Here is a 27,553-nt window from a genome sequence, read left to right on the forward strand (position 1 = left end):
GGGTTCAGATGGAGCTCCGCCTCCGTCAACAGTTTTAGTGATGCCCCTGCTCTGAATGAACATCTTCAACTGTAAATGATAGGGTTGATCGTCTGCCCCACACAGGTGATCCTCTGTCTCACTTGGTCCTGTCTTGCATGGTTTGTGTCAGTTCATGTGTGTTATTCGCGCCTCCCTAACTAGAATACAGGCTTCCCAAGAGCTGCATCTTCCCCAGCGTGAGCCAGGAGATGAGCAAGGAATAGCTGCTCAGTGTACTCTTGCTGACTGCCAGATTATTTAGGGCTCCCTCACTCTTTTTGCCATTTTCAAGTAAACACAGATTGGAGACCAAAAACATACACACCCCACCATGTCTTCTTTCCATGCCTTTCTCTTCTCCTGCTTCCCAGATTGGAGCAACTGGGTGGGCTCATTCAGTTTCTAAATTCATTGAGTTTCTGAATCTGCAGAGTCATGCACAAATTTTCAGATCACAGCAACCCCTCAGAGTCTATTAGTCCAGTAAGAATGCGCTAAAACCAGTAGACAACTTTGTTCCCCCAACTTTTTTTTTTTTAACAACAAATTACTTTTTTTAGGAACATATTTAGGAGGAGATGGGAACATGGGCTGGGCCTCAAATGATTTGGAGGAGGAAGAAGGCCTCATATATGAGGGGTGCCATGGGATAAAGGAATAGCTGAGAGAGGGGGCATCACCTGGGCAAGAATTGGGACCCCAGCCACAGAGAATAGTTGTGACACAGCTAATGCCCTGGGTGGGCCAGCCCCCAAAGACTTGGATTCCAGCTGATCATCTCTGTGCCATCCTCGGGCAAGTCCCCTCACACTGAGAGCTGAGAACAGGTGGAGAAATGAGAAGCTAAGCAGGGGGTTTGGACTTGGCTGATGTGGTTCCAGATTCTCAAGCAAGGAACTGGCCTGGAAAAGGCAGTATTTAGGGCTCTGTTTTGTCATTAGCAAATATTTAGTTTTAGGCTGACTCCCTTTTGTCGCCCAACATGCTCTGACTCAACTCTCCCACCTTGGGCACACAGCATGCAAATGAATCACATCACTGCCTTGGCCAAACATAATTTGGGAAGTTAACCTGCTTAGAAACCCATAGAGTATGTTCTAAAATTAAACAAAAGAGTTTTTTTTGGTTTTTTTTGTTTTGTTTTTTTAAATATCCAGTCCATTCTTTGTTTTTATTAGTGTGGATTTTGGAGTGTGGATAGTAATTGTCCATGAGAATAAAAAAATTACTTAATTGTGCATTGTATAAGATTCAAATAAAAGGACCACTTCTCAGGTCTGGTGCCTGCCTTGCAGATACATGCAAATATTTTATTAGCCACCATTTCCACCCGAGTTCCCTGAAGGATTGTAGGAAATCAGTGAACTGTTCTTGTGGTATACGCTAGTCGCTTGTAAATTGGAACTACCACACAGTGTGATCAGAATAAACAAATGGAAAGGGTAATAAGGCACACCAATAATCACTGGTGACCTCAGCAATTTTATTAACAAATTTATTTCCCTAATTGGGTAATGTATCTCAGTGCTTGACTCAAGGGCATTGTTATAGGTTTCCATACTGCAGAAGAAGGAATTAATTAGAACTGTTTGTTCTTATTCCATATTTACACTTGTCCACCAGTCTTGTAAACATTGTCCCTGGTTTCCTCAGTCCTCCAGGTTCTTCTGACTCCCCAACCCACCCCCAAAGTAAATAAATAGAAAGCAGAGAGTAGAGCTGGACATCAGTGGTCCCTTTTTATGTGTGTTCACCCCCACTGCAAGCCGCGTCTCATGGTCAGAATGTGGCAGAAAGGGGAACTCCAAAGTCTGCTAAGAGATTCCTCATTTTAAGAGATTTTGGGGGAAAAAAAAGGAAAAAAAAAAGTCTGTAAAGGGACTCTCCTTTCCACAGGCAAAAATGGAGAATCTGGGGTCTTGCTTTGCCAGAGCTCATACCTGGGCTTGGCTTTGTCCACTTAGAAGCTGGGTGCAGAGCAGGTGAGATGGGCAGATCTGTTCTGCTTCATCCTGTCTCACCTAAAACTCCGCTTAGGAAGATAAGACGCATTCATGAGCTCTGCCTGCCCTTGGAGTGGGCAGTCCATACAAGGAGAAAAACCATGAGCTCATGAACTCACTCTTCAAGGCTGCTTCAAGTCAAGTTTTCTGCCTCACAGCTTGCGCAGACTGCAGCATGGCAATGAGTAAACATTTTTAGATGCAAATATTCCAGAATGTCACAGCAATGCTGGCCTCTAACTTGGGCTGCCCCCTCCAGTGTACTCCAGAAGGTGCCACTTTATCCTGGCTGTCCGTTCTCCGACGAGCAGCATTAGAGCATGATGCCAAGGGATGTGGAATCACCTCCAGAGCTGATTTGTTCAGCAGCTGTATATATAGTCTGCCATATATAGAGATGGTTTTTGAAGGTAGATAGGACTATTATGAAGACATCGAGGGTGTCTGGACTACCCTAGCAACCAACAGGTCCCTTTTTGAGATCTATAGCCCAGAAAAATCCAGATAAGCCCAGGAAGTTTCATTCTCCCTCTTGGATATCCTGCAGGATTCTGATGAGGTTTTCCAGGCCAAAAATATAGCCAGGGTCTGGTCCATCGTAGGTGGTGTGCTCATTCCAGGAGCCCTTGTATGTGGTATGAGCAAAGTCAATCATGCGGACGTCCACCTTGGTGAGACCACCAGGAGAGCTACCGTGGGCTGCCTGGGGAGCCTCGTGAGGATGCGGGCTGCCTGGGGCTCTTTCTGGCGGTTCCTGCCCATCATAGATGACGAGGAGAGAGCTGGAGTAGAAGCGGTATGAACTCTGGCTCCTAATGACGGAGAGGAGGGCCTGGAGCTGGTGCAGGATGGGCTCCAGGAGCTCCCTCCGGAGGTGGCTTCCATTATGTAGGAACTGATAGAGGGTTTGTCTGAACCCCTCCACTGAGAGTTTTCTTCCATAGTACTTGTCTTTGCAGAGAAAGTACTTCTTATCTGTTTGATAAACCTTACATTAAAAAGAAGAAAGAAAATGTGAAGATTGGAAACTTAAACAAATTGTATCTGGTATGGTTGCAGCATCATAAGCTAGGATAATATATGAACAGATTTTTAGGAGATGTAGGGCAAGAGTGACTGAAATGAGCAGAAGATGATCTTCCATCAAGTGCCAGGGTAGCTTTTACATTTTAAAATGCTTTCTGTGCAAGTCTTTAATAGTAATCCAAGGTCTAAAGATCCTTTACCCTACAGAGGTGACCCTCCACCCACGAGGAAAACGTTTGGATCTTCTTTCTTGTGAATTTCCAATGTCAACCTCCAAATCATGATTTAAGCCCTGGCTTCTGGCCCTCTTCAATTCAAATATTAGCAAACCCAAGCTAGAAAGCTTTAATAGGAATCTGAAATCACAGCCAATGGCCTTGGAAAGCCAACTAGATTAAAATTTCTCCAACAAAGTTTATAAAGTCCTTTCTCTGCAGATTCCAAGGCAACAGTAATACCTCTTGAAGTGGAGTGGGGTGAATTGTTTGAAGATAAAAAGACAGACTAGGTCAGGTATGGACAGAGTTTCTAGGCAGCCAGTGCAGTTGAGGGGAGCCTGGTGGAGGAGGGAGGTTCATGGCAGCTCTGTGGGGCTGGTGGCTCCTCTCCTTGGCACCATCTCTCCTCCCCTCCCCTGTTGTGTCTTGGCCACCAGAAGGGAGCAGATGGAAGAGAGATGCTGATGGGGGACAGTATCTCTCCCATTTCATTCAGATGGCACAGGCAGCAGCTGAGGCTGAACCAATGCCAGCAGTGGGCATGGCCAGAGGGGGGGTGGCACCCCTCTGCCTGGCATACCTAGAAGGGGCAGCCTGTGCCTGGCCAAGACAGTTTCTCAGGTCTTTCCTGCCTTCAGATTACATGATATGTTTATAGAAAACCAGTGTTGAAAAAAATAGGAAAGATATGATAGACTTAGTGTTGCCTTTGGAGGGCTGCAGATTGGCTGCTAAATTAGCCATCATAAATACATGACAGGCATCACTTTCTAAATAAATCAGATCAATTTCAGAAGATTTGAGGTCCAGAGAGAGATTCCATTTACACCACAAATCATCACACTCCATTCTCTTGAGGACTACATTCCCGGCTTTCCAAAGGACATCTGTGCAACAAATTTATAGACTCAACTTCCAGCTTCAAGGGGTGGCGGTTTCAATTAAGGAAAGCTATAACGTTTACCGTCAAATCAGTGTCTGGTTTTGCTTTGAGTAGACAGACTATAAGAGGGAATGAGTAGAGGAAGTTTATTTTCTCCTGTTCTCCTGCAGCCCCTGCCATAAGCCACATCAGAGCCCCAAAAAGGAGGCGTGGAGTCTGAGTTACAGAAAATAACCGTTCCTTTGCAGGGTTAGCAGGTTATGACCTTCCCACTTTATTAACCAGAACTGGTAGCAAAAAGCAGCAGAAAACGTGGATTAAGAAGGGGAAATGGCTAATAGAAATTTAAAGAGCTGACTGCCATACAGCATCTAAGAAGGAGAGAATTCAGCTTTATCATTCAAGAGAAGGAGGACTCAGGAAGCCACGGGGTGCACCAAGAAGCCCTTTCTCTTAGTTCTTCCCCCAGCCCAGCCTCACACGCCGCCATCAAAGGTCTGCTCACAACATGAGCAGGAGCCACATGGCCGCTGTGGAAAGTTTCAGCTGCCAGAGATTGTGAGACCAAGTTCAAATGTGTTCAAGTTCAAATGTGTTGGTTTTTGACATCACTATTCTGAAGGGTGCTCTTGAAAAGATCCAGTGTGGGCCGGGCGCATGGCTCGCGCCTGTAGTCCCAGCACTTTGGGAGGCCGAGGCGGGCAGATCACGAGGTCAGGAGATCGAGACCACGGTGAAACCCCGTCTCTACTGAAAACACAAAAAATTAGCCAGGCGTGGTGGCGGGTGCCTGTAGTCCCAGCTACTCCGGAGGCTGAGGCAGGAGAATGGCGTGAACCCGGGAGGCGGAGGTTGCAGTGAGCCGAGATTGTGCCACTGCACTTCAGCCTGGGTGACAGAGCAAGACTTCGTCTCAAAAAAAAAAAAAAAGAAAAAGAAAATTTCCAGTGTGTCATAGACCAGGGTACGCATTTCCTCGTTGGAAGACGGGCTCCTGGCCACCTCTGTGGCTCCTCCAGAGTGAAGGGCTCTGCAGGGGGGCAGTGGCATCTGGATGGGAGACATCCTTGCCCCACCATGGACGTGCCGGGATGTCCCCCACCGTGGTGGGTCCCCTGCGACCTACCTGCATGCCGCAGATGCGCACACCCAGGCAGGCTGAGGTGCTCTGCGCACACTTCCTCATGTGGCGGGCCTTCTTTTCCTCCGACGCATCATCGCCGTGCTGCCGGGTCCCCATCTTCAGATCCAGGACGCAGGGATGCGTGTACTGTGACACTACGTTTTCCAGCAACAAGAACCCTAGTCACACTAAGTTAAGGAAGGCTCTGAGGACTTCAGAACTGCTGCTCCGCCAGAGGCCGTTTGCATGCCTCAGAAGCTGCCTGGAAATTCCCTATTCTGGGCACCATTCTTCACTCCCATTGCCTTCCTTACAGACAAGCTCATCCTTGCTATTAAGAATTCGAAGTATTAGCTTTGCAGGCTGCTTTAATAAGTCCATTTATTTAGGGGGAGTTTATGAGTATGTGAGCTTTTTTTCCTTTTCCATTTTGCTCTGAGGTTGAAATTTAAATGCAAGCGTGAAATCCCTAGCAGGCCATGTCCAATTTACATTTTACGGCGGAAAATCATAAGGCTAAAACCTTCAGTCCTGCTGAATGGACCAATACCTTTTGGGGGAAGTGGGTTGATGTTAGCTTTGGAGATGAGTTGCAGGAATATTAATTTCAGTGGAGTAATTATCCTGCAAAAGCTTCTTAGGGATTATGATTGCAGATGTGTCTTGGTAAATACTATGAAACCAGCCACCCATTTGCAGGAAAGAGCACAGCAGTGGTGACGAAGGGGCATTTCAAACCTAAATTTTCTCCCTGAAAACTCTGTGGGGGAGGGGGACTTACCTCCTCCCATAGTCCACCCCATGGGCACTCCCCTAAGGGAGGAGCCACACTTCCCTCTCGCTGTGTGGGCCCCATGGGAAGACGCCTGCAGGGAGAATTTGGAGGGATGGAAGGGAGGTTGGGGCTGGGGGCCCATCCAGCTCTCTGAGCCCCCTGCTGCCCCTGCGCAACATGGCATTCGTCATTCCTGTCTAACCACAGACGCTCCCATCCCAACCCATCTTTACTGCCAAGTGGCAAAGACACAGCCAGGGCCCACCCAAGGCACTGCGCTCAGTGTAATTCCATCTGCCTTCCCCATACTGTCTAGCTGTTCTTTTGGAGGCACCTGATTTCTTCTAGGACCCGGGTTTGAGGGCTTGTGCCTTCCAGCTATCCCTCACATCTGTCTCTCCCTGCTACCCTCCATTGGCCCCGTGTTTGTGTGTGTTTCCTCTACCCACCTCTGCCCCTCTGTGTCTCTCTGTCGCCCCACCCTTGGGACCACGTGTGAGGGGGATGGCAAGGATACGATGCCGCTTGTTCTCTGGGTACTCGGAGCACAGGCGGGTCAGGTGGGCCTGGTGGCAGTGCAGGCCCCACGGGTTGAAGCTCTTCCTCTCAACCTGGTTTCCATTAGTGTCTTCCACCAGCGAGAAGGCTGGAGCGTTGAGGTGGGGCTCGGACCTCAGAAGAGCCTTGGCTGGGCTGCGGCGGAGTGGAGCACAGGACAGTCAGAGCAGAGGTCTGGGGAAGGGTGCCGCTGCCTGTGGCTGACTGGGCTCTCTGAGACGGGCTCTGACAAGGTGGTCCCAGCTGCTCTCCAGGGCAGCCCTCACCAGGCTGGGGCACCCTCCCTGCCCACCTCGGGTCCTGGGGCCAGATTTCACGACACTGCAGCCCTCAAGGGGCTTCTCCAAACCCTGGAGAACTTATTAGAACATGTTGCCCCCTTAGAGGGCTGAGGTGATTTAAACTCACTTGTAAGTGATCTGGATTATTAACGGCCTTACTATTGAGGCGACACACTAAGGGGGCAGTGGCCCTATCCGGAATCACAAGCCTGGAGTTGGACTCTGATAATCCAGCAGGCAGGCCGCCACCTCCCTGAGACCTCAGAAGGGCACAGGAGTGGGGTGGGGGCTGTGGGGAGCATGGACCATGGCCGGCCCTCTTCTCCTGCCCTCTTGGCATCTTGGCGTGGCCATCTGTGAAATGGAGATAATGCACCTGCTTCCTGACTCCAAGCCCAGAGGCTTAATGAGATCTGCAGCACTCCTTGGGAAGGGAGGTATTTTCATTGTATTAGCTCCCTTTTGTTTCCCATAAATGTTTTAAAAAGCCCCGGGGAGCCTTTTCACCTGAGAAAGGTCAGCTGACATTGTCAAAGGTTTTTGGTAGGGACCTCAGGCGCCTGAGCCTCCTGCATCTACAGGGACCCTCTGAGCACCACATTGACCTCCCTCCTGGCCCCTTCCAACTGCTAGGGAAAGAGATGATTTCTGAGAGCAATTAGCCACACTTTTCCTCTACATACACTATTATAGGGTTTTTGTTTTGTGCACTTCCTCCCCAGAGACACTTTGTGGTCTCAGTGAAACAGATATTTAATTAAACAAATATGTACTGAATACCTACTCAGTAGACAACTCTGCCTGTGCATCAACTTCTGAGATAAAATGCATCGTAATCCTCCCTTCTAGGAGTGGCATAAAGAAAATCCATTCCTTTCTTTGGTCACATTGGTTATTCTAGACAGAGCATTCATCTGAATTTCTTTTTCTCAGCACCAGCCCTAATGGGGAGTGGTTGGCCTTGGGCACAGGTGGGAGCAGTGCCGGTCCCTGCCGAGGGACAGGGTTTCTGTCATCCTGCCCAGTGGCCTCACCTCTCCTTGGGTGAGCGTGCCAGCTGGGCGTGCGGCCACTGGGCAAGGGCACAGGCGCTGCCACTGCTGCCGGTGGTCTGCTGGAGCGTCTGCCAGATGGCCACCGCCGCCGACTCTGTGGAGACCTTGAAGGGCTCCCGGCTCTCCTTCACTGGGTTGGCAACCAAGCTGAGATGGCCTGTGCTGTCTTTCCAGAGGTGCACTGTGACGGTGCCTGCAAACACACAGGGAAGGGGAGGGGAGGAGCCAGATGAGAGGGCCTCCACACGGACATGCAGGAGCGATGACACGTTGGGAATTTAGCTTAATGGCCCTGGTCCACCTCCCCCATTCCCCAGCTCCTCTCTCAAGGAAGAGCTATGGGACCGGCCTGGTTTTGCCTGAACCGATCCTGTCCCAGAATGAGCCCTGGAGCTTGGAGAAAATAGCCTTGGGCTGATCTTGGCACATCCCCTGCTTTATCGCACTTCCCTGCCCCTTTGCGCTTTAAACAAAGTCAACTCCGCACATTTTGTCCTCGCATTCCAGTTCCTCTGTGCACAGTCACACCTCCCAGTCATGCCACAGCCAACCCAGCTCTGCCTGACCTGGGGGCATTGGGGCTGGTCCTCTGCGAAGGGGCCTCCCATCTCAGAGTGCCAGTGAGGGAAGCTGGGCCCATCCCATCCCTCCCCCGTGCCCTCTGCGTCCTGATCACCCTTCTTCTCCCTCCCACGTGTCTTTATCGGACCTGCTTCTTCCAGGAAGCCTTCCTCTCACAGCCTTCCAGGGCTCAGGGCTCCCCTTCGTCCCTTCAATTGCCCTCCCCTGTCTGTCTGCCCTTGAGCTGATGGCTGGCCATTCCCTCCGGTTAGATGCATCTGCACATGAAGATTATTGGTGGAACATGGTTCTTTGATGAAACAAGCCTTGTGAGATTTCCCCAACTGTGGTACATCCTACCATCGGTGTTGGTCACTGAGGCACAAAAAAACACTGGTTGTGAAAGTGAAGAGTATCTGAAACGCCCGTACCCTACGTGCTAAGGGGCATCCTCCTGGGCATTGGCCGGGCTTGGGTAATTAGCTGTGGCAGGCACATTAGCAGCTCTGTAGCCACCCTTTAGCTTCCTCCCTCTGGTGGTGGCAGAGCCCAGGCCTTCCTCCGTGGAGCTTGGCCTCCAGTGGTGCCTGGCCTCGCCAGAGTCTTGGTAGTAGCACAGGAGATGGCCACCCTTGTGGTTTTGGGAGAAGCGGAGGTGAGAATACATGTCATCTCTCCTGCAGCTGATGCGCTCATCCTCTCTGCGCCTGCCCTCACCAGCCCACTCTGCACCCCCTCTGTCCTGCTTTATGCTGAAGGAGTGACCTGATGGAGTATACCAGTGGCTCCCTTGCCCTCCAGTTTCCCAGTGGATTTGCCCAGTGGGGGGCGCTGGCAGGAGATGGGAGGGTGGGAGGAGAAAGGTTGGGCCTTTATTCCACTAGTTCCCACCCCTCTTCACCATGTTCATACCCTGCTGTGTTCCTCTGTGGCCCTCCTGGCCTGGGGTGGTGACAGCTTTCCAGTGTTGCTGGTCCCTGGGTCCTCCCAATCCCTGGTTGTTCCCCTGAATCCTGCATATATTTCTGCAAACAGTTCCTTTTTTTGTTCTTTTTTTTTTTTTTGTGAGACGGAATCTCGCTCTGTTGCCCAGGCTGGAGTGCAGTGGCGCAATCTCGGCTCACTGCAACCTCCGCCTCCCGGGTTCAAGCAATTCTCTTGCCTCAGCCTCCCGAGTAGCTGGGATTACAGGTGCTCGCCACTGCACCTGGCTAATTTTTGTATTTTTAGTAGAGATGGGGTTTCATCATCTTGGCCAGGCTGGTCTCAAACTCCTGACCTTGTGATCCACCCACCCTGGCCTCCCAAAGTGCTGGGATTACAGATGTGAGCCACCGCGCCCTGCCAAACAGTTCCTTTTTAAGGTTCTCTTCATTTAATCTCCTTTGAGTGTGCCTTTTGTTTTCTGCTGGGCCCTGACCGAAAGAGGGTAGGCCGCATGTTTTTATGTCCTTCAAGGTGTTTTATTTCTCCCCCCAGCCACGTGGTCACCTTCTCAGAGTAAGTGGAAATTTCTGCTGAGCCAGCTGTGAAGGCGGCTCCTCTCCGCTTGCATGCCTGCCGGGCCCTCCTGGGCTGGTCAGCGTGGACACTCATTTTCAGGGCTGCTCTATAATTTAGCAAGTCGCTCTCCAGAGCTGCCTGTGCCTAGCTCAGCGGTCTCCCTGGGCCAGTCCTGTCATCTCAGATTCCCAGTGCCCTAATTTTGCAGCCTGAGAGTGACATTCAGCTCTGCCCATCTCCTCACACCATCCCAGGCTCCCGTGTCCTGTGAAGTCGTCATGATGATAATGATAACGCTGCCCCTGAACCTGGCATTTTACCATTCGCCTGCCACTAGCGTTCACCCCTAGGCCAAGCCCACTGTTGCTGTCCTGCTTGTGAGACAGGGGCTGACAGCAGGTTGAGGAAGGAATCACAAAGCGTCATAGCCACCCTGTCTTCCACCTGCTGGGTGGCATGTTGCTGCTTTTCCCTTGCTACCGCTAAGTCACAGTACACCTGTAAGGGTGTCGACGGTGGGCACCGAGGCTCGGAGAGATGGGATAACCTGCTCAAGGTCACATGGTCGGTGTGGGGTGGAGCTCTGGGAGGGCCATGCCAGATGTGGGGATGGAGGAAGGGACAGGCTGTTTCAGAGGGTGTGGTGTTGTCACGCTGTTTACCCCAAGTTTGCATTAGGGACACTCCTGCTGTGTCCCCAGTCATGTTTGTTCTGGTCATTCTGTTCCATAGGAGAGAACAGAGAGGCTGTGATTCCTTCCCCTCAGGGAGGGTCGTCAGCGCTGAGGGCTGGGAGCCCAGGCTGCAAGGAGACAGAGTTTACATTTACAGGCCTGTGTCTTGGGGAAGGAGGGTTGGAGTGCTTTGTTCTAGGGAGGAGAACTGACCTTTCAGAAACCAATGACTGTCCCGAGCCCATCCTTCCAGGGGCAAGAAGGGGAGAGAGCCACCAGCCTCGTGCAGTTCCCGGGGAACCCGGAGGCCTCCTAGCTGCCTGGGGAGCCTGGTGTGCCGGTCCTGTGCAGGGCCCTTTTGGGTCTTGGAAAATTCAAGCTGCCCTCCAGCACTCCCCTGGCCTTGCCACACATGAGGCTATGGTGACAGGCCTGCCAGAAACCACAGTCTTGGGAGCCCCAGGCCCAGGAGGTCTCCCTGGAGGGACAGGAAGCGTGACCTTCACCCGCTCCTCCAGGCTCCAGCATTTGTCTGATCTCATCAGTTCTGAGTGTCTGAGTAAATGGAGGAGAGCAGAGGTGCAAATAACCCAAAACCAATAAAATCCAAAAGTCATTTCCACTTCTCATATTGTCAGAGTTACACAGCCAGGCTCTGCATCTCTGCCTCTCTGTCTTTCTGCATGCCTCTGACGGGCTGTGTCTGTCTCCAGCTCTTGTCTGTCTTTCCTTGTCACACCCCTCTGTGGCTCAGCGCAGCCCTTCCCTCTGAAGTCGGGGACCCCAAGCAGATAGCCCCCTTACAAACAGTCTCCAGTTGCCTGCCCTTGGCAGAGCAGCATGCCAGTGGAATCCAGGCTCTTGATCTGTTCAAGAGCCATGCAAGCTCCAGCCTGGTCTCCAGCTTGCCCTGTGTGTCTGTGGGGACGAGGCCTTGGAGGCCCACGGGTTCCCAGAGCTCTCCTGACCAGGAGAGTGTGGGACCCAGCCAGAGTCTTCCTGCCTGCCCAGCCCTCCCCATGCATCTCGACCCGAGACCATGCCAGCTGGACAGACAAGAGAGCTTACTGCCACAACTGGCATGCCCAGAGCAGCTCAGCAATTTTGGTTTGGCCGAGTAGCCTCCTGAGCCTCCGTGAATATTCTATCATGTATTTATTTTTAAGTTTATGAGAGCATTTACTTGCTGCCGTCTGTAATATGAATCGGGTCAACCGTTAACCAACTGGACCTACGAGTATGTCCTCATTTCCCAGTGCTGGCCGGCAGCCTGGGAGGAGAGGGATGCAGCCCCAGGACCATCATGCCTGTGGAGCCCAGCAAAGGTCCCAGGCGAACTCTGACCCAAGAGGCTGCCCTCTGGAGTGGCATCCCTGCCCATCATCCTCCCTGATGCCATCGTGGCGCAGGGTGGCGAGAAGGGAGAACGTGCACTCTGTGGCATGTGGTGGCCACTTCAGAAATGGCCCCTCTCAGTGGGGGCTGTTCCTATAGGGAGGAAAAGGAGACCCTTGTCGTAGCCTTGTGGGGATTCAAGTGCCCCTGACCTGAGGTCCTAGCTGAATGACCCTGGGCAAGTCACGCCCCCTTCCTCCTTGGGCTAGATGACCCCTGAACACTGACACCCGAGTCCACCCCTTTAGTGACAGTGTAGCTGAGTGGAGCTGGCCCATGTGGCCAAGAGCCCACAGTCAGTAACCAGACCTCAGGGCTTGGAATCCGGGCTCTGCCTCTCAGTGTCCGTGTGGCCTCAGGCATGCCAGGTAACCTCTCTGTGCCTCAGCTTCCTCATCTATGACAGGGGCGGATAAAGGTCGCTGCCTCAGTGTGCTGCGAGGATTGTGTGAATTAGTGCACGGAAGCTGCTTATAGTTGTGTCAGGCACAGCAGACATGGAGGTTTAGCAGATGTGGCTTTGCTTAGCAGCAGCCTACACCACCCGAGAGCCCTTTCAGGGACTCTTCCCATCTACGACCAGACCTTGGCCACCTGTCCTCCTTCCCCTACCCCGGGCATCTGAGCACCTGAGTCCTGGTTCTGGGCCTTTTCCTAGAGTCTCCTTAAATATGCATATTTCATTAGTCAGTGCTTGGACAGTGGCCCTGTGTGAGTCGTGTTCTGGTCAGTGAGTGAATCAGCATTTCTGCTTCATCAAAACTTCAGCCCACGGGCTCTGTCTGCCCCTACCTGCAGGCAGAGTAGGTGGCCGGCTAGGTGGTTTCTGAAGGGTGTCATGGGGTGCCCTGACCCGGGTCCCTCCTGGCTTATATAGAAACATCATCTCCTGTGTGAAGCCTGAAGGCATATGCTGAGGCATCCCCTGTAGCTATGGATACATTTAGCTCTGACGCCTTGGCTCAAATTAATGTACTGAGTTAGCAGAGCCCCAAGGGGGCTGGCCCTGGGATGGGGTTGACCTGAAGGGGGAAGCAGGGCGGAGCAGAGGCCTAGACAGAGATCAGTGCTCAAGGGTGCTGAGAGTGGGGCCCTCCTACCCCCACTGGCTCAGGGCCATGTGCAGATGGGGAGCAGAGGAGGGGATGAGGACGGCCTCCTGAAGGCCAGGCCAGCCTCTCTGCCTCTCCCACTTAGCCTGCGGCTGCCCGGTATCCATCTCAGCCCCAGAGCTGTGTGGAGCAAGCGTGAAATGGTGCTGGCAGGAGGCCGCCCCACACACGATCCTGCCACTCCTCTGCTGGGCTAAGTTTAGTTGTGAAGGAACAGACATTAATTCCAGTGGGTGCTCTGACAAGATGGGAAGTGACCCCACAACCAGCCAGGCAACACCAGCCTGCGGGCCGGGAAGACCCCAGGGAGAGGGAGGCCCACACAGGCGGCCCATGGACCATCTTCCCCTGTCTCTCCGTGTGTGACGCTGATCGGTCTTGTCTTAGACTCTCAGGAGGTCCTGGCAGGCCGGCCTAAGGTCCAGGCATGTGTGAAACAGTGCTTGGAAGCAATGTTCAAGACTCCGGGCCCTGCTCCCCCTACCGGCGTTAGGTCTGGACCATGCTAGATAAGAATTCCTGGCCGGGTGCAGTGGCTCACGCCTGTAATCCCAACACTTTAGGAGGCTGAGGTGGGTGGATCGCCTGAGGTTGGGAGTTCGAGACCAGCCTGACCAGCATGGAGAAACCCTGTCTCTACTAAAAATACAAAAATTAGCCGGGCATGGTGGCGGGTGCCTGTAATCCCAGTTACTCCGGAGGCTGAGGCAGGAGAATCGCTTGAACCTGGGAGGCGGAGGTTGCAATGAGCCGAGATCGTGCCACTGCACTCCAGCCTGGGCAACAAGACCGAAACTCCGTCTCAAAAAAAAAAAGAGAATTCCTGACCCTCACCCCAAGACCCCAGGGGATTCTGATTCACAGGTCTGGCATGGGGTGTGGGGTCCTGTGCACCTTTGTGCGCATACACACCGGATTCTAGTAAAGTTGGTTTCCCAGGCCAGATTGCACTTGAGAAACACCAGGCCCCATCCTTCCCAGTTATCTTAATCATTGAAATGCAAATGTGTTTTTGACTGACTTATTTGGATATTATTGTCACCTTCACCACCAATACTTTGACAACGAGGGCAGCAGCTTGCAGTCATGGGGTCTACCGTCATCTAAAGAGGTTACTTCTCTGAGCACTCACCTCACCGCTGGGGCCGACTGCCTGGCAGAGTGTGGCTGAGCCCTTTGAGCCTCACTTTCAGAAGGCTGGGTGTGGACAAATCAGCCTGTCCTGGGGAGCCCGACCCCTGCCTGGAGGCCAGCAGGCAGCACCCTCCCCACCCACTTTCTTTCCCCAGAACCCACCTTGTGCTCAGATCCAAGACACATGCTGCCCCATGCAGAAGTTTCCCAGCTACACGCAAGCGGCAGCCTGTATCCCTGGCTTCGCCTCTTCCTGGGTGAGGGCAGGAGTTCTGGCTTCCCAAGCAAGCCACATCCCAGCATCCCCAAGCCCTGTCCCAGGCCTGAGGGTCCTGCCATCCTCCTTGGCTTTCAGAGGGAGGTTAAGGAGGCCCCATTTTGCCCTGTGTTTACAGCCAGCATGAGATGGCTGGCTATGGCACCCGGAAGGCACAGACCAGAATGCCGCCTTGGAGACTGGGTGGGACCAGGGTGTTGTTTTATTCTCTCCATCCCTCAAAGCCTGGTGGCTTGAGCTAATTTATAAGGAAACCAAACGGCATTACACTCTAGACCTGGAGGCTTGAAGAGTTCAGAGAAACTAGGACAGTAAAGGCCAGCCCCGCTGGGAGAGGGGCGCGTCTCCATGGTAACCCTTACACACACCCACAGCACAGGAGGATGTGGTGGGTGCATTGGATGAGCCGGCCCCCGTGTGGCGGCAACCAGACGTGGCCTGGCTGCCTAGACACTCACCTTTGTACTGTGGGGTGAACCGCTTCATGGCCAGCGGCAGGGATTCATAGAACCTCTGCTCCCGGGAGACGAGGGGCTTGCACACCGTATGCTCGTCATACTTCATCACGCTCATGTGCCCCCCGACCTGGTGCAGGAAGGGCTCCAGCTGCACGCCTGCCCTCATGTCCCCGGCATCTGCGCTGTTTTGCACAACCATGGTGGCACACGGTGGTGGTGGGGGGTCCCTGCACAGTCTGCTAGAGGAAGGTGTGAAGTAGAAGGGGCAGCTCCCAACAGCACACGGGGCTGTCAGCGGTCCTCAACTTTCTCCTTCTTGGCCTTTATTGCTGTCATAGTGCAGTTGTCCTCCTGTCTGTGGGTTCTCAGCGGGGTCCTCTGGAAAGCAGGGGAGGAAGGAGGAAGTTATATGAGGGAGGCGGTGGCTGGGGCAGGGCAGCGGTTGGAAGGGCCCACACAGCCTCGACCCCAGAACAGGTTCCTCACTGGTACCTTAAACAAGACTGTAAATATCCATCAATTACTTCTGGAATAATCTGTCATGAGAAACCAGTTACAGTGGTTACCTCCATGGAGCAGGGATGAGAAGGAGACTTATTTATTTATTTAAGATGAGGTCTTGCTCTGTCGCCCAGGCTGGAGTGCAGTGGCATGATCTTGGCTCACTGCAGGCTTGACCTCCTGGGCTCAAATGATCCTCCCATCTCAGCCTCCAAGTAGCTGGGACTACAGGTGTGTGCCAGCATGCCCAACTAATTTTATAGTTTTGTAGAAACGGGGTCTCACCATGTTGCCTGGGCTGGTCTCAAACTCCGTGATCCACCCACCTTGGCCTCCCAAGTGCTAGGATTACGGGCGTGAGCCACTGTGCCCAGCCAGAGACTTTAAATAATGTTTTGTACTTTTTGAATTTAAATATTAAAATATTTTAAAAATTCAAGCAACACACTAAGCTTCTAGTGTGCAGAGACTGTATCTTAACTTCACCTGACACGTTGCCTGCCTTCATCTGGAACACTCATCCCAGGCCCAACAAGAAGCAAGCTGAGCCACTGCTGCTGGGGCTCTCACTGTTCTGCCGGGGGTTATGGGTACGGGAGTGCTTGCTTGCTTGCTTGCTTTATTTATTTATTTAGAGACAGAGTCTCACTCTGTTGCCCAGGCTGGAGTGCAGTGGTGTGATATTGGCTCACTGCAACTTTTGCCTCCCGGGTTCAAGTGATTCTCCTGCCTCAGGCTCCTGAGCAGCTGGGATTACAGGTGCCTGCCACCACATCCGGCTAATTTTTATATTTTTTAGTAGAGATGGGGTTTTGCCATGTTGGCCAGGCTGGTCTCGAACTCCTGACCTCAGGTGATCCGCCCTCATCGGCCTCCCAAAGTGCTAGGATTATAGGCGTGAGCCACCACGCCCAGCCAGGAGTGCTTTATTTTTGTACGGCATGGGTGTGCATCATTGATTTACATCATGACACCATGACATAATTGCTGTGGGACCTCAGACAAGTTACTGAACTTTTCTGGGCCTCAGTTTCTCCTTCTCCCTCTGTAGAACAGGATAATAATGATACCCACTTCATGGAGTTAGGGACATGGTTAAGATAAGGCCCATGGAAAGGACAGCCCGCACCCAGAGCAAAGCGTTCAGTAAATGTGATCATTATGTCTAGCATTATTGCCATGCTGGTCCTATTTTCCTCACAGCTCTGGGTTGTAGGACAGGCAGGCCACTTTGCAAATGAGGACAGTGAGGCCTACAGTACCATGCGCAGGGTTGCGGCTGGCCAGGAGAGTGGAAAGTAAAGCCGGGGCCTGCTCTTCTCTAGGCCTGGCCCCCTCCTCCCCTTCCCACTCCTCTTACCCTCCCTGAGGGTGGGCCTATGGGTCTCAGGCGAAAGCTGGGGCTCTGGGCTGGAAACACAGCCCCTAAAGACGTCCTGACTTTGTCTCAGGAGAGTGAGAAGGAGACATTGCAAGGGGAGGCTCTTCCTGCCCTGTTCGTCCTGTCCTGAGAGCACATTCCCACAGCGGTGCCCGTCACCACCGAGTTATTAATACTCTCTCCCTCTGCTGGACTCCTGGTCATGGATGCCACCAGGCTGGGCAGTGCTGGGCATGATTAACGCTCTAATTGACCTTCAGTCCAGGCCACGAGCACAGCCAGCTGGATTCATGCACAGCAGTGCCCATCAATTTGTTCAGGCCTGTGGCTCAGAGAGGCTCCTGCCAGCGGCCCGGACCTCCAGCTCACTCGGACATTGAAAACCTCAACACAGCCTGTTCATTCCCCAATACTGGGCCTCTTCCACATTGGCTACTGCCCTACAGGCCAGAAGTGCCTGTATAGGAGGGAGAAGGAGTGTGGCTTTTGGCTGGTACGTAGGATGTGGGGTGAGGCTTCTGTGGCTGGCTGCGTAGCTGGAGTGACTGGGTGAACCGGGGCTGCTGGGGTGGGAGGATGGAGGCCTAATGGTGAGGGGGCTGAGCCTAAGACTCCAGCCTAGGCATTGCTCCATCTCTGCTCCAGTGTGGCACAGAGGTGAGCCCCATCTGGAAGCTGTTTCAGGACCTGAGAAAAGAAGTTGGTGACAGGTATCTGGACACAGAGGAAAATTGGCCCACAAAAAAAGCTGATAACTGCAGTTTGCTAACCCTTTGGTTATGGGACAGGATATGCCAGTTGCCTGTAAACCCAATCCTACTTGCAAATTTGGAGAAGGCAAGAAGGAGTAGAGCAGAGAAGCCAAGGCAGCCTGATGCCTCTCCTCTTGCTGGGCTTGCTGGCATGTCGGCCTTTGCCAGCTGACCTGTCCCCAGGCAGAGGCACTTTTGGTGACCACAGGGACAGCTAGTCTGTAAAGTTCATTTATAGCCACTCCTGGAAGAGGCAAGACTCCTGCCTCGCACACTTGTATCCCCAGGGCTGGCCCCGCACTAGCCAGGCCTGGCCTCAGCGGATGCCAGCCCAGCTCCACAACCGCGTCCCAGCCAAATCACACCTGGGCCTCGTGCTGCTGCACTGGGAAGTCCACGCCCCTCGTCTTTCCCCCGGCTCACATCCCCAAAGAGCTCTAAGGACGTGGATGTCACTGCGGCAAGGTGTGGCAAGGAAATAAGGGCAATAAATGGTTACATGCATACGGCGCTTGCTGTGGCCACGTTCTAGTGCTTTGTATAGAGTAACCCATTTAAGCCTTACAATCCATAATAACCCTATGAGGCAATTCGTGTTACCAGCCCCGTTTTACAGATGAGAAAACGGAGACACAGAGAGGTTAAGTAGCTTCCCTATCTGCACCTAGCTAGTATGGGAAGAGCAGGGATTTGAACCCAGGCATGGTAGCCCCAGAGTGTGCGCCCCAGCCACACTGCAGGGGGCTGAGGGTTGTTGTTTATATACTTTAAACTTCAGGAAATTGAGCCACAAGGAGGCCAGGACTTGGCCAAAGTCACCTATAAGTCCCTGGCAGTGCTGGGGCAGGTTTTCCTGTCTCCCAGGCCTGGTCTACCCCTGGCCTGTCCCCTGTCCCCCTTGATGACATTCAGTACATGTGCTAGGAGTGGGTGGGCTGGAGAGGGGAGCACATCTGTCTCCTACCTCTGCAGAAACCACCACAAGCGATCAGGCTGAAGGCCCACCTAGAGCAGGGGTTGGTATCGACCTTCCCCACAGCCTCCTGGCTGGGGGTATCAGTGAGACCCGAGAGGCGCTGTCATTCCCAGCAGGGAACTGGTTCCTGCTGCAACCTTCCCCTCTGATCTCAGATGTTCTCAGGAGCCCTGGCTATACCTCCTCAGAGAGCGCAGTGTGAGCAGGGAAGACCCCTGGGCCTTCAGCACAGTCTGTGGCACAGCAGTGAAAACTCCCTTGCCCCTGGACTTGGACAGATTGGCAGCGATTGTCTACCAGGTAGCCAGCCTGTGAAAAAGAAAAAACCTGGGCTTGGCAGCTAGGGAAACTGAGGCCCTTTCTCTTGGGGGTCAGCCTAGGATGTAGATTAGGTGACATCTGCAGGGCCTCCTGCTCCTGAGCTGTGTGGTCTGCAATTCTGACACAGGTTGGTGGGAAGGGGCAGAAGGAGGAGGGAGGAGCAGTGGCTTCTGCCCCCGGAGCTTCAGCTAGGGCTGGGCAGGGTGGGTTTCGCCGCTGCTCGGAAAGGCAATTTGTGGCTTCCCCTTGGCACTGATGCTGACCTCAGATTCCCAAGGAAGACTAGGGTTCTTTATCTGTTTCTCCCTTTGTGTGTGGCCTCCAGCTCTGTGGGATTGAGCTGGGGAAGGCCCCTGTTTTTCCCATTCCCCACGGGCAAGTCCCCGTTAAATCATTTAAGTTGGCAGGACCTTTCTCAGCCCACACCTTCCTTTTGCCGCATGCAGGCACTTCTGCTGTTGGCATGGGCCCTGCCTTTGACCAGTGCCCTGGGCCTGTTCTGTTTCCTAAGAGCCTTGGGCAAGAGTCAGAAGTCCAGGGTCTACTCCAGGCGCTCCTGGAGCTTGCTGAGGCCTGAGATGAACCGGGGAAGTGCTCTGAGGCTTGGCTTGTTGTCCTCTGCCACAGCCTTGTCATGATGCTCGGATGACAAAGTGCAGACACTCCTTTGTGGAGTCCTCCTTCCAAGCATTGCCACCACGCGGGGTCTGTCACTGCCTGCGTTATTCTCAGGACCGACTCCCATGAGTCAGCTTGGGTGCTGCATGGCAGGTGAGGCGCCTGCTGCCAAATATCCTTGGCTCTCTTTAGTGCTTTGAAGGGAGACAGTTGTCCCTGTCTTCAGCCCACATCTCCTCCCACATCCCTACAGCTCAGACCCCTTGCCCAGCATCCTTCCCTAGGGCTCCTTGGGGAGGCATAGGGGGAGTAAGAATGAGGCAGGGAAGAGGGTGAGATGCCTCTAGCCAGAAGAGCTCAACTTAAAGGCTGCCTAACCCCTGCCACCACCAGGAAGTGGACAGATGGCCCCAGGTCTCTGTGTCCTCCTGCCCTGTCGTTGCATCACGTCCTGAATGAAGTAACGCTGGGCCTCACTCCAGGAGACTCCAGGGCTAATTTCTGCTGATGAGGCGTAGCCACCGAGCTGGTTGTTAAATGAGGCCCCAGGCTGTCTGTGCCAGTACAGACCCTGCTCCGCAGCCCCACAGGGCCTGAGTGACAGCCAGCCTGTGCTAGCCTGTGAGACACTCCCCAGTCAGAAAAGAGGGTCACTGACAGCAGGGCCGTGAGTGGGTTTGGCTTCCAGAGTGGAGACACATGACAATACCAGTGATTCTAAGACCCCAAGACCTCGCTGATGCCAGACACAATGACAGATGCCACCCATCAAGCCGAGGCAGATAAGGGCATCATAACTTGTCACAACCCGTCGGCACATTTTTATTTCCGGAGAGTCTTTGTATGTTATAACCGCTTTCCACATGCTAAATCTGAGTTCATTAACATTACGGAAGATGCATCTCTTTTAGGACTCACACTCCCATTTTAGGGAAGGTGGCAGACGAAACCACAAATCAAACTTGTAGGGGTTCAAAATAGGAATAGATTAGTCATGGACTATATCTTATCAAAGCCTGTTGGCTTCTTATATCCACAAACAGACTGGCTGACTGTGGCCATTGTCAGGGCTGTTCACAACATTCTGTTTTTCCCTGTGAGAATGTGGTATGATTGCAGCTGTGAAGGTAAGCGTGGCCCATGTGATTTGCTTTCGCCAGCATCACGTGGATGGGTGCCATGTGTTACTTCTGGGTGGGAACTTCAAGAGATGTTCCCCCCATTCTCTTTCCCTGGCCGTGGTGATCTTGGAAGCACATGCTGAGATGTGGCCTCTGTCAGCAGGGTCCCTAAGTGACTGTACATACTGCATATATAGCATTATGGAAATAATGCTTCACTCTATGAAGTCACTGAGATTTGGGGGTGGCTTGTTATGCAGCAGGACCTAGTCCATCCTGCCTGATGCACTAACTCACAGCCAGGCACCCAGTATGGAGCTCTTAAGTTGAAAGCAACTTCACTTCGCCTGGTGTGGTGGCTCACGCCTGTAATTCTAGCACTTTGGGAGGCCAAGGCGGGTGAATCACTTGAAGCCAGGAGTTCGAGACTAGCCTAAGCCAACATGGTGAAACCCCGTCTCTACTAAAAATATTTTAAAAAGTAGCCGGGTGTGGTGGCGCATGCCTGTAATCCCAGCTACTCGGGAGGCTGAGGCAGGGGAATTGCTTGAATCTAGGAGGTGGAGGTTGCAGTGAGCCAAGATCATGTCATTGCACTCCAGCTTGGGCAACAGAGCGTTCACAGTGGCTCACGCCTGTAATCCCAGCACTTTGGGAGGCCAAGGGGGGCCAAGGCGGGCCAAGGCGGGCACATCACCTGAGGTCAGGAGTTCGAGACCAGCCTGACCAACATGGAGAAACCCTGTCTCTACTAAAAATACAAAATTAGCAGGGCGTGGTGACACATGCCTGTAATCCCAGCTACTCGGGAGGCTGAGGCAGGAGAATTGCTTGAACCTGAGAGGCGGAGGTTGCTGTGAGCCGAGATCGTGCCATTGCACTCCAGCCTGGGCAACAACAGCAAAACTGCATCTCAAAAAACAAAAAACAAAAAACAAAAACAAACAAACAAAAAAACAAAGAAAGAAAGCAACTTCACTTGAGTCAGGTACTCAAATAGTTCATTGCACAAACATATCCTATATCATAGCCACTCCTAAGGGTCAACTCTGGACCCCTGGCTTTACAGTCCCACCTCTGTTTCTCCAGATAGGAATTTTCAGATGGAGACACTGAGGGTCAGAATGGTTGCAGAGTTTTCCTGGGGTCCAGAGCTATCAGGCACCAATGCTGCCGTGATGAGTCTGTCTCACTCTAAAGTCGACGCCCATTCTGACCACATGCAGTCCCCTTGGACGGGGAGTGGCTGCTGAGTTGCTCTGGCTGTCTCTGGGAGTCTCAGAGACCCAGGACCAAGACCCAAGTCAGGCTCTTAGGGCCAGGGTGCTGTCTGGGGCCCTCTTTATGCTGTTTGCCTCAGTAACCTGTGTCAGGATAGGGAGCTTTCAGAAGCTGCACCTGACTAGGCAGCAAGAGCCGCACACCCAGGGGCAGCATGCTGCTGGTGGGCAGTGTCTAACAAAGTGCTTGGCAGTGTGGATTCTTAGGGCCCTGGGTGAGGGCTCCCACCTGGGGGCCTGCCAAGGCCTTACCCAAATCCTCCCCACCACAATCTGCAGAGCAGGAAAGTAATCCCCTAGAGGCGCGATAATTCCCAAATGTATGTGAATATGTTGGTAATTAACAAAATACACATTCATTTAAAGGCATTATTGAATTCCTAGTAGTTTTTGTCATCATCTATTGTTCTCAATCAACAGATCCTAAAAGTATAATGAGTATTGCATAGGGACTGGTAGGGAAAAAACTATGTTGACAAATGGGTCCTGGAGAAGAGGTTAGGAGAGGTACTGCTCCTGGCTGAGATCAGGGTGGCTTGAGGGGTCTGGGAAGGAGTCCAGGAGGAGGGGAGATGTTGGCTCAGCCTTGGGGAGCTTGGGGAGGGCCTGCTTTGGGGAGTGTGTGTACAAGGAGCAATAGGGAAGGGCAAGGAGATGGTGGGAGGCGATGGCTGGAGGGGAGTGTTGTGTGGAGAAGGAGGATGCGGGAGTGCTTGGCTGGCCTTGCCAGTGCTGCAGCACCAGGGCGCCTGCAGAGGCAGCCGGCAGTGGAGGGGGACGGAGGGTGAGCCTAGCCTGGCCAGCCGGAGGAGATGCTGGCCTGGGCCCCAGCTCAGTGCAGGGAGGTGGTCCCCTGAGATCACCAAGGTGCTGAAGCCTTCGGGACCACATCCTGATAAATCTTAGGTGGTGGGGAGAGGGCTTTCTGGGTAGAAGATAATTAAGAAACAGCTTGTAGCAAAAGAAAACTGCAATATAAAATGTGGCAGGCGGCAAAGCAGCGTGGTTTATGGCCTGCCCTCTCACCTCTGAAGCTCTAACTTACATTTCACAGGCCTCTCAGAGCCAGAGGTTTGGTACAAGTACCATTCAATGTCTTTGTGATGCCCGAGGGAGCATTTTTTAATCTATTAGAGATGAGAGGACCCAAAAACCATTTAAAACCACTTAGGTTGTAATGGGCAGGAGAAATTTGGAGTTTCTCACATGGCTGAGGGGTTGTGCATCATCTGGGGCCATCCAGGTTGGAAGGCACAAGCTTATTTTCCAGGGGGAAAAATGGAGTTTTAAAATCCATTCTAAAAATGACTCAAGGGCTGTAGGATGGTGTGCCCTCTGTCCATATGGCTTCCTGGCTCGGTGGGATCAATATCTAGTGCTGGGGGACTTCACAAATCACTTTCCCAGCCATGGCTGAAATATGTGGCTTAGGAGAGCATCTCTTTCCTGGAGAAGGCTTGGTTTCTAGAATCACAGAGCAATACTTCATATTCCTCAGTCATAGAAACTTATTTCGGGGCTGATTTTATCCTTTGAGAGGGTTTTTTTTCTTCTTTTTTCTTAACATTTAAAATCTCCCAACATTTCTCCAGCTTGAGGACCAAATACGATTTTAATACAGCGATTATTAGTTTAGAAGCCCTTCAGCCACTGACAAATGTACTTAGCAGCACCAACAATATTCTGATCTTGCTGTCAATGTGGGAGACACATGGGGGAAAGATGACTCACAAAGTCGAGTGCCACCGGAAGCTGCTCTGGGGGAGGCAGAGGCTGCGAGGGCTTCTCCGTCTTGGCCCCCTAATACATCCTGACCCCTGGACACGCAGCTCCTCAGCTATGGTTAGCAACTGCTTTGACATCCCCTCCCAGGCATGCTTTTCTCCTCCGGACTTTGCCTCTTGGAGCTGCACCCAGGATTTTGGGTATTGCTAAACACCCAGACCTGCCTACACATTTCCCAGCCTCCAACACCCTGCCCCACACCTGCCGCCTTCCTCTAAGTAATATGATCAGCCACCACCTGTCTTGTGCAAGAGACCTATGAGCCACAGATGTAAGGTGTTGCCAGCGGTTAGCATGGCAGTTTTATGGTTGCAAGATGGAACAGCTCTTTAAGGTCAACACACAATAATGGGACGGAGTGTGTGTGCGTGCATGTGTTTGCATGTTTGTGTGAGTGTGTGTGAATGCTTGTGCGTGTGTGGGAGTGTGTGGCTGAGGGAGAATGCAGGCAAGGTTTTTCCCCACCAGAGGGCAGCAGCACACACGTTGAGGCCCCAAATGCCTGAGAGGGATTAAATGAAAACTAAAGCCAGCACCCACCTCCTCGCCCAGCGACCGGGGGACACATTCTTGGAACTGCCCTAGGTTTGCCTGGCTTTGCTCAGACCTGTCCCAGAGAGCCCCGACGGCAGCTGAAGTTCTGCCTCCACCAGGCAGGTGTTTTTGAACAGCTCAGAAGCCATCATTGAGGTTGGATTCTCCCCATAACGTTCTATAACATCTCCTCTTGCCTTCCCTCCCGCTGCTTAACCAGGGTCAGGGGCTGAGGGGGAGGGGTGGGAATGGGCTGAGGGGGAGGGGTGGGAATGGGCTGAGGGGGAGGGGTGGGAATGGGCTGAGGGGGAGGGGGTGGGAATGGGCTGAGGGGGAGGGGTGGGAATGGGCTGAGGGGGAGGGGGTGGGAATGGGCTGAGGGGGAGGGGTGGGAATGGGCTGAGGGGGAGGGGGTGGGAATGGGCTGGGGGTGGTGGGGCATTTGAGAGCCCATCTGGGTAGAGCAGGACGGGGTCTCCAGCGATCTCCACCCCATCTGTCTGTCCCACCCAGGCTGTGGCACCCTGGTGGGTGGGTGAGGCCTCTCAGCTGCCAGCTGGGCCTCCCAGCGCCGGATGAGTTGCAGTAACTAGTATTGAGGTAGCACAATGCAACTGCAGCCCGCGGGCCAGCACACGCTCCTACCCTGCGCCTCCCCAGCCAGTGCACAGGCTTTCTTCCCTGAAGGACCTGATGCTCATAAAGTTTATTGCTGTTCCCTGTGGCTGCTAGTGAACAAGAGAGCAACCATCCGGGTTTCTGCCTGGGAAGGATTTATTCAGTGCTCTGTGGAGGGCAGGAGAAAGCAGGAGATGCCGCTGGCCAGGGGGTGGGCTTGGCCTGGCCTGTGACCCCCGGAAGCAGCAGGGTGAGGACGGGGAGGGCTCCAGAGGCCACAGGAGCACTGAGGGGCAGGGATGCAGAGAAGTGGCCCAGGAGGGGACAGGAGACCTGATTCTGCCTCAGGCTCCCTGAGCCTGCCTCTCTGGGCCTCAGCTTCCCTATCTGTACTGAGAGCTGTCTGACCCTGCCATGTTCTTACCCTCCTATGGGACAACCCCCCTTTGATTCAGCAAGGCAAAGTGGTGGGGAAAAATCACCATGGTGGGGGGTCGGGGGGTTGGCAGAGGCTCTTCCTAATTGAAAGAGATTTAAGAGACCTGCTTACCCAATGCCTTTTGACTGGATCCTCTTCTAACAAAACATTAACAGACATTTAGGACCAGCTGGGGAAAGGAGAACGCAGACAGGATGCAGACGCTCATGGGTAGTTGTTCATTTGTTAGTGGACAGTGGGTTATGTGAGGACCTACTGAGGACTTTGTGGCAGGGGAGAGGCATGCCGTGATGTCAGAACACTCTAGCTGTAGTGTATTCGATGAAATAAACACGACAAAACTCGGGCCGCTGCTGAAATCAGGCGCAGGATGTACAAGTGTTCATGAGATCATTCCCTCTATTTGTATGCTTGAAGTTTTTCATAATAAAAGGTTAAAAAATAAATGGGTAGCTTTTAAAAAATGTAGAAGGCAGAGTCCCTCCCCATGGGATCAGAATTTCAGGGGAAGGGGCCCGGCATGGGGGGTTTAAGGCCCCCAAGGCAAGCTCAGTTCTCAGGTTCACTAGGGTGCCTAGAAGAGTCATGGGTGGGGGCCAAGACTCCACCACTGCCCAGGGCATCAGAGAGCACTGCTTGGTGGGGACATGCCTCCCACCCCCAGGACCGCCATCCCGTGCCACCACCACCCTGCACAAGGCCCCAGGCCCCCAGGCAGCTGCTGTAGACGCTGATGTCATCCAACCTTGTGCCGGCCTCCTGCCCCCTCCCGTGGAAAGCTGGGGCTGCTGGGCTAGGACATGCTGTTCCTGTGCCCAGGGGATGCTGCCCGCGTTTCTTGGACACCTGCCTCTGTTAAGGGTTAACGCAGCCCCCGGTACTTGCCCCTCCCCCCAGCTTCCTCTGTAGTCCCAGTCCACCCTGAAGTGAGAGGACTGCAGGCACCCCGGAAGGGGAGGGGTGGAATTCCCCTGGGAGAAGGGAGAGGGATGAAAGAGGAACAGATGCCAGAATTCCTATACACTGAACTGTCCCAACGCCCTACCCCACCCCCGCCACACACAGATGGACAGACCTCCATGAAGACGCTGGCACCTCCATGGGGCAGACTCCTCGCCAGCCCGGAATGGAGACGAGACCCCAGGGTATAGACAGGCCCTGTGGACACAAGACCCTCTCTCTCCTCAGTCAGGCCCCATCAAAGAGGCTGGCCCTGCCCATCCCTGCCTACAAGGCAGCACTCACCAGAGCTTCCTCTGAGATCGTGGGGAGTGTATGGAAGGCAGGGCCCAGGAGTCTTGTCTCTCAGTACCCACCATGTACAGGCATCAGGCAACGGCCCGTCCCAGCGTGGAGCATTCGCTGTTCACCAGAGCCCTGGTGCGCGAGGTCTGCCCAGGAGGGCCGGGTTGCCGTGGCCTGGGGAGGGAAGGGTCACCTGACCCTTTGGGGAAGGGCTGGTGGGGACTGGCATGTCCAGCTGTCAGCTGGGTTTTCTGTTGCTCTGGGGCAGGGCCAGTGGGGCTGGAAGGGAGGGGACAAAGAGGAAGAGAGAGACGAGGGGAGGAGGAAAGGAGGAGTGGTCTGAGGCAGGGGAGAGTTCAGCTCAGCTGCCCGCATAGATGTCAGGACCTGGGTACCAAGGGCCATCACCCCAAGGCCCTGGTTATTTTTTGATTCCTAATTCAAAAGAAAAGGGGTGAGTCTCGGGTTGGGGGGTTCATGCTTTCCCTTCTGCTGGGCTTCTTGCCCCATCCTCTCTGCAAGAACCTCACTGCAGCTTATCCCAAGCTGTGGCTGCCAGAGAGAAGGAAAGTCAGGCGGCAAGACATTCAGTCAGTCAACAGTTAGACTGAGGACAATAAGTCTATCAACAAGCATTTTTTGAGGCCCTCTGCTAGGGTTGACCAAGTGCCCCCAGTGTCAGGGGATTACAGTTGGGGGGCTCAGCAAGTCAGAGGGCAACTCCAGGATAAGTGTCTGGTGAGAGAATAGAGGACTTTGCAGAGAGTGAGGAGAGCGTCCTGGAGGAGCTGACCGGCTGAGAGCTGAAGGAAAAACAGGGTCATTTTGTTGAGTGGGGGAGGGTGGTGAGAAGGGGGCTCTAGCTACAGGAGAGGCTGTGCAGAGGCCCAGAGGCAGGCGGGAGCAGGGTAAGGGAGGTGGAAGC

The 27,553-nt window shown here is 53.3% G+C and overlaps 1 protein-coding gene across 2 annotated transcripts; it reads right to left on the reverse strand.

The window, feature by feature from the left end:
- Window positions 1–1,363: 1,363 nt before the first annotated feature.
- IP6K3 (inositol hexakisphosphate kinase 3) lies at window positions 1,364–26,826 on the reverse strand. Of its 2 annotated transcripts, none has more exons than XM_063666129.1 (6): window positions 26,700–26,826; window positions 15,058–15,435; window positions 7,923–8,136; window positions 6,567–6,742; window positions 5,278–5,453; window positions 1,364–3,012 (listed from the first exon to the last, which is right to left on the reverse strand). In XM_063666129.1, the coding sequence occupies exons 2-6, from the start codon at window positions 15,254–15,256 to the stop codon at window positions 2,545–2,547; spliced, it is 1,233 nt and encodes a 410-aa protein (XP_063522199.1). In that variant the 5' UTR covers window positions 15,257–15,435; window positions 26,700–26,826; the 3' UTR covers window positions 1,364–2,544. The 2 variants fall into 2 exon arrangements, with proteins under 2 accessions (XP_063522199.1, XP_054346221.2); XM_054490246.2 differs by having other exon boundaries at window positions 26,629–26,826.
- Window positions 26,827–27,553: the final 727 nt, after the last annotated feature.

This window comes from Pongo pygmaeus, chromosome 5 (assembly GCF_028885625.2).
Source record: "Pongo pygmaeus isolate AG05252 chromosome 5, NHGRI_mPonPyg2-v2.0_pri, whole genome shotgun sequence".
In the NCBI taxonomy this organism is placed as follows: domain Eukaryota; kingdom Metazoa; phylum Chordata; class Mammalia; order Primates; family Hominidae; genus Pongo; species Pongo pygmaeus.